This window comes from Egretta garzetta, unplaced genomic scaffold (genome assembly GCF_000687185.1).
Source record: "Egretta garzetta isolate BGI_Z169 unplaced genomic scaffold, ASM68718v1 scaffold70, whole genome shotgun sequence".
NCBI lineage: Eukaryota > Metazoa > Chordata > Aves > Pelecaniformes > Ardeidae > Egretta > Egretta garzetta.
This window is the reverse complement of record NW_009258539.1, coordinates 1,387,832-1,393,377: the sequence shown is the minus strand read 5'-3', so window position 1 is coordinate 1,393,377 and position 5,546 is coordinate 1,387,832. Positions and strand designations below refer to the sequence as shown.

The 5,546-nt window shown below is 38.0% G+C and overlaps 1 protein-coding gene across 1 annotated transcript in view; it reads left to right on the top strand.

The window, feature by feature from the left end:
* Positions 1-5,546, top strand: part of ATP6AP2 (ATPase H+ transporting accessory protein 2) — a 9,902-nt gene that overhangs the window by 2,699 nt on the left and 1,657 nt on the right. Inside the window, 7 exon segments of the mRNA XM_009646366.2 lie at positions 438-566; positions 2,394-2,489; positions 2,681-2,818; positions 3,094-3,147; positions 4,612-4,627; positions 4,630-4,696; positions 4,698-4,761. Coding sequence (XP_009644661.1) covers positions 438-566; positions 2,394-2,489; positions 2,681-2,818; positions 3,094-3,147; positions 4,612-4,627; positions 4,630-4,696; positions 4,698-4,761 — 564 coding nt within the window.

Here is a 5,546-nt window from a genome sequence, read left to right as displayed (position 1 = left end):
CCCCGTTTCATTCTGGTACTGAAAATACCAAGATGTTAGTGTTTTATTGTGCCTAAACCTGTTTCTATGTTGTGTTGCAAAAGGTTTTGTTTTGTTTTTTTAATTCAGACTTCACTTACTAAATACAGACTATGATATTTTTAATTTAATTATGGGAAATAATTCTTGATATATCCAATATGTATAAAGCTTTCTCAGTGTAGACTTTGCTATGAAGTTACTGGCAGCTTTTAGACTAACAGTTTCTTCATGGTTAACTTGAGACAGCAGTATTCAAGGTGAAAACGTTCTAGTATTAACTTACTTCCCCATGAAATTTCCAGTGGGCCGTCCTTCACAAAGATATTAACAAGATAATAAGTTATTTTGCTGTAATGGTGGGGGAGGGCACTTCTTTCTCCCTGTGAAATACAAGGGTTTTTCCTATTTTGCAATAGGACCTTTCCTGGCCTGGGCTTGCAGTGGGTGATCTGTTTCACAGACCACGAGCTACTGTGCTGGTAACAGTGAAGGGAGTAGACAAGCTGGCGTTGCCTGTGAAAGGGATTTCTTACCCTATTGAGAATGTGAGTATCCACATTTGGAACTGTCGCATGATTTCTGTGACTTGTGATATAATGAGAGCTACCTGACTCTCTACTGTAGTCCTTGACATTCACTTATTTCTTGCTTTACTTGAAGTTCACTTGTCCCCTAGAATGACGGATCTGTATAGATAAATAATCCAGATTCCTGTACAAGGTGAGAAGCCTTTAAGATCACCCAGGGCCTCCTGTGTTGAGTTCAGTAACTTGTTTGACCAAAGCATGTTCTCCTTGAAAGGTATCTAGTTTTAGTATGTTTGTACCAAGAGGCAGAGAATCCACTGCTTCCCATGTTAAGGTAGTAACTCTGACTATGAATCAATAACTTTTTTTGCTTCAGCTGAGTGTGTGTGATAGCATTTTATATGATGTTGATTCCTTGATGTACTGTATTGCCCTCTAAGCAGTCTTTGAATTTTCTTCAAGTACTTGGCTGTGAAATACAGCACTTTGAGACAACATTGGATTATACTGTATCAAAAAGAAAACAACAAACGACGTTACATTGCCATGTCACTCTCTGTCTTTGCTGAGACTCCTTTCTCATGCTTGTCACAGCATCACAGAATCATTAAGGTTGGAAGGCACCTCTTGAAATCATCTAGTCCAACACCCTGATCAAGCAGGGTCAGCTAGAGTGGGCTGTCCAGGACTCTGTCCAGTCAGATTTTGAATATTTCCACAGATGGAGACTCCACAACCTCTCTAGGCAACCTGTGCCAATATTTGACCACCCTTACAGTAAAAACTCTGTTCTTGTGTCCAGATAGACTTTCCTGTCTTTACATTTACACGTTGCCTTTTCTGTCGTATGGTTTTGTCCAACCTCTTAACGGGAGCACAGTAACTTACAAAATATTGGTAAATGTACAGTGTCTACTCACCTCTCCTTTATAAATACATTGTCTGCTTTAATCCATTTTGGTGCAGTATTGGACCAGTTCTTCATATTGAGCTGTTGTTTGTCCAGCCATGAACCCACAAACCCTTTAGAAATAAGTTGTTTTCCAGGTTATTTCTAGTTAGTTCTGCTTCTGCCCATCTTGGAAAACTTTGTTTTGCACCAGTTTGCCATGCACCGCGGCTCTGTGTGACTGCTGTGCCCCTGTTAAGAATTACTATTTCTAATTTTATTATTTCAGTCAGACTGTGGAATTGTCACTGACAATGTTGAATAGTGTTTTGTTTAACATTGACACCCTGTTGCACACCCCAAGATGAGGTGATGATTTCCATATGAAATTACTTCTACAGCTATCAAGCAATCTTTTAATCTATTTTAAAATATCAGTGTTTAATTGGAATGTTATGTAGCTTTACACTGAACCGGGGTCAAATTCAGCTTAACACAGATCTGCTTTCACATCAGCTTTCAATCACAGCTCACTAGTTCAGGTACAGTTACATGTTGGCATTGCTGAAACGGTATTTGGACCAGAACTGATTTAGGACTGCCTGTGCCTGACTGTGTATTGCTTCTGTATTTGTTGGTCTTGCTTTACTGATAAACAAGACTATATTCTTAGCTTAAGTAAGCCTCTTGGTTACACAATCATGGCCCCTTGGAGTTCTTAAAAATATATTGTCTGCCATATGTACAAATAAATTGTCTGTTCATAGGTACACAGTTATGTTTTGTTTTGCACATTGTCTCCTATTGTTTGTTATTATCACTTTGGAAATATTCATACTCTCTGCTCAAAAAGAGGTTGTCCTATTTTTCCAGTCTTCTGTAGTTAAACGGATTATCTCCTTTTATATCATTAGGCCCTGTTTTACCCAAAAATCTAACTAGATTTTGTCTTCCAGGCTGTTCCTTTCAGTCTTGACAGTGTTGCGAATGCTATTCATACTTTGTTCTCTGAGGAAACTCCTGTGGTCTTGCAGCTGGCCCCCAGTGAGGAAGTGAGTATTGTTTCACTTCTGATTCCAGTTGTTCTAAATAGTAAACCTTTTTCCACTTGTGTGGCTGGAGCAAAACCATTTGGTTATATGAAATACTTTGCATTGGAGAGAGATAGCAAGTATGACTGATTATTAATGTGTGACTAGAAAAACTAATGTCTGTTGTTAGTAAACAATGGCTGTTCCCGCAGAGAGTGTACATGGTGGGCAAGGCAAACTCTGTATTTGAAGATCTTTCTGTCACACTGCGCCAACTGCGAAACCGCTTATTCCAGGACAACTCCATTCTCAGCTCCCTTCCTCTCAACTCCCTCAGCAGAAACAATGAGGTAAAAAAATTCAGTTGGAACTTTCATGATTCTTTTGCTAATATTAGTTAGCTTGTGCCCAGGAGAGCTCGCTCCATTTTTTTTTTTTCTACATGAGTTTTAAGTTCTTTTTTAAGTAGCTTTCTTGAAAGACTAATTTCCTTCTAGTGTGTTCTGATGTTGTAACAGACATAACCTGTTATAAAATATTGAGACTTGCAACAAAATGAGACTTCTATAACTTTACGTTTCATCAAAGGAAATACCTCTTTCTTTCTTCCTCCCTCTTCCCCCAGGTTGACTTGCTTTTTCTGTCAGAACTACAAGTCCTACATGATATTGCAAGCCTGGTAAGTTTTTCTGAAACACTTTCCCCATCTTCTGTCACAAACTTCAGAGATCTTATTTAATGGTAGAGAAGCCGTAGCCAGGATACTTGGCAACCAGTGATATACATTCAAGTGTGTCATCAGTTGGTTGCATCAGTTTAGATAATGGATTCTGAAGCTCTTTATACCAGCCCTGCCACTGATGGAAGAAAATGAGAACCTTAATCATCTGTAGTTTCTTTTGTATTGTGTTTGGTAAGAATGGGGGAATTCTGGGCTGCTATTTCTCCATACCCAAAGACACAGGAGGTACTCAGTGAAGAATTTGCTGGGGTTTTCCTTGTTTTCTTACTTGGGAAGTACAATGGTAGTTAAGAACATGTTCTTTGCCCTGTTTACCATTTTACTTCAAAATACCACCATAACATTTTATCTGAAAAGACTGGAGTGACTTTTGTAGCGTGAATAGTGGTGGTGCTAGAAGTGTTCCAGTGGAGGGGTTGAGTTTTTAATTTTGATCTTTTTAAGCAAAAAGCTTCTTACGGTCTTTTTACAAAGAAGCTTCTGTCTTGTTGCTGTGGTTTAGGGTTTGTTTAGGGGTTTGGTGGTTTTTTGTGGGGTTTGTTTCGGTGGTTTTTTGGTGTGTGTGTGTGTTGGTGGTGGTTTTTTGTTTTTGGTTTTTTTTTTCCTTTAAGCTGTAGTCCTCAGCTACTTAAAGTAAAAGAAAGAATCATGAAAAATTTGGAAGTTCATGTTAGGTGAAGGGCTGGTGGAGAGAAATGGGACTCTTGAGGAAACAAGGCTGAACAACTTATTTTTGTCTTGCAGACTAGAAATGCTGTAGTTAAAGTAGATGGTGAAGATGGGACCAGATTATATTCCTTGCTTTCAGAGACTGTTCTCTTGTGCAGACAAATGTCAGTGCTGCAGCTTCACCTGCAGAAGTGCAAGAATATCACTAATCGCCTTTAAGATAATTTGGATTATATTGGTTGGATTTTATGACAATGGGATGATACTTCTTAAGTAAACTACGTTTGTGCACGGGCAACAGCAAGGTAGAAGTTGCAACCTACTGAGTTTTGCAAGGACCAGCTTCAGTGGAGGGAATAGTAGTATTGAAGTATTGTAGTTACTATTTCTTTCTCCAAGTTTTATTTTTATGGCAATTACAGAACAACGATTCTGATGTGAATAAGTAAAATGTTTCTTTTTAGTAGCACTCTATTACGTGTGCATAACCTCATGTTAGGAATAGATGCTGCATGATGATCAACTGCTTTCTTCTGTGAAATAAGAGAAGAAACAATTGTGGATGTCTTCTGGTTAAGTTGGCAAGACATTCCACTTCCTAATCAACATGTAATATGACTGTGGAAAGTGAGGCTGGATTAGTCCCAGCAAACTGATTTTGTGAAATGTGTTTTTTAAAGTAGCCTATGCATGAATTAATTTCTTTCTGCCCTCAATTTCTTTCTGCCAAAGCTGTCTCGACACAAGCACTTAGCCAAAGATCACTCTCCAGACCTGTATTCTCTGGAACTGGCTGGTTTGGAAGAGGTTGGAAAACGATATGGGGAGGACTCTCAGCAGTTCAAGGATGCTTCTCAAATTCTTGTAGACTCTTTGCAAAAGGTATACTTTCTACCTAATGAACAAAACTCATAGGAATACTGAGGAAATAATTTTTGTGTTAGCTACAAGGGAGCTGGTTTATTGACTGTCTTCTGCTTTGAATTGTCACTTTATTAGTGACGGCTTGACTGATTCTTGGTTTTGGTTTTTGGTTTTTAAACTGCAGTTGTTTAATTATAAAATCAAATGTTACAATTTGTCACTCTGGAAAGTGTTGACGTGATTCTACAATGCATTAGATATTTCACGTAAAGGAGTAGGAATATATTGAAACCATATATCAACATGACTAGATATGTTTGTTTTTCCTAAATAAATACCACTCATTTAAAACCACCAGTATGTGTCTCAAAAACTGGCTCTCAGAAATGTGGAAATATCTTTATCCCAGGGTACAGTGGTTAGTTTCCCCTTGCCCACAAAGCTCTATAAATCTAAATTTCCCAGCCTCCAAAATAACTGCTGTTCATCTAATCAATGTACTCAAGAAAGTAATTCTTTAGCAGTTTTATGTAATCAGTAGATAAAATCTTTATTAAGACCACTTTTCAGAGTTTCAAAAGCATGAATTTGCTAAGTCAAATAACTGTTTTCTCTAAACATTACTCTTCAGCCTCTTTGCAGTTAAGCGAATGTATTTCAATACTAGATGTATTAGTCTTTGGACCAGATTAACATTTTCAGGTTCATAATTTCCCAGTGGGAGATTGAGAACCTAAATATGTTGTTGGAACTGACAGGCATACAACGGGGAAACTATATGGTGATGGGCCTTTTGTAAAAGG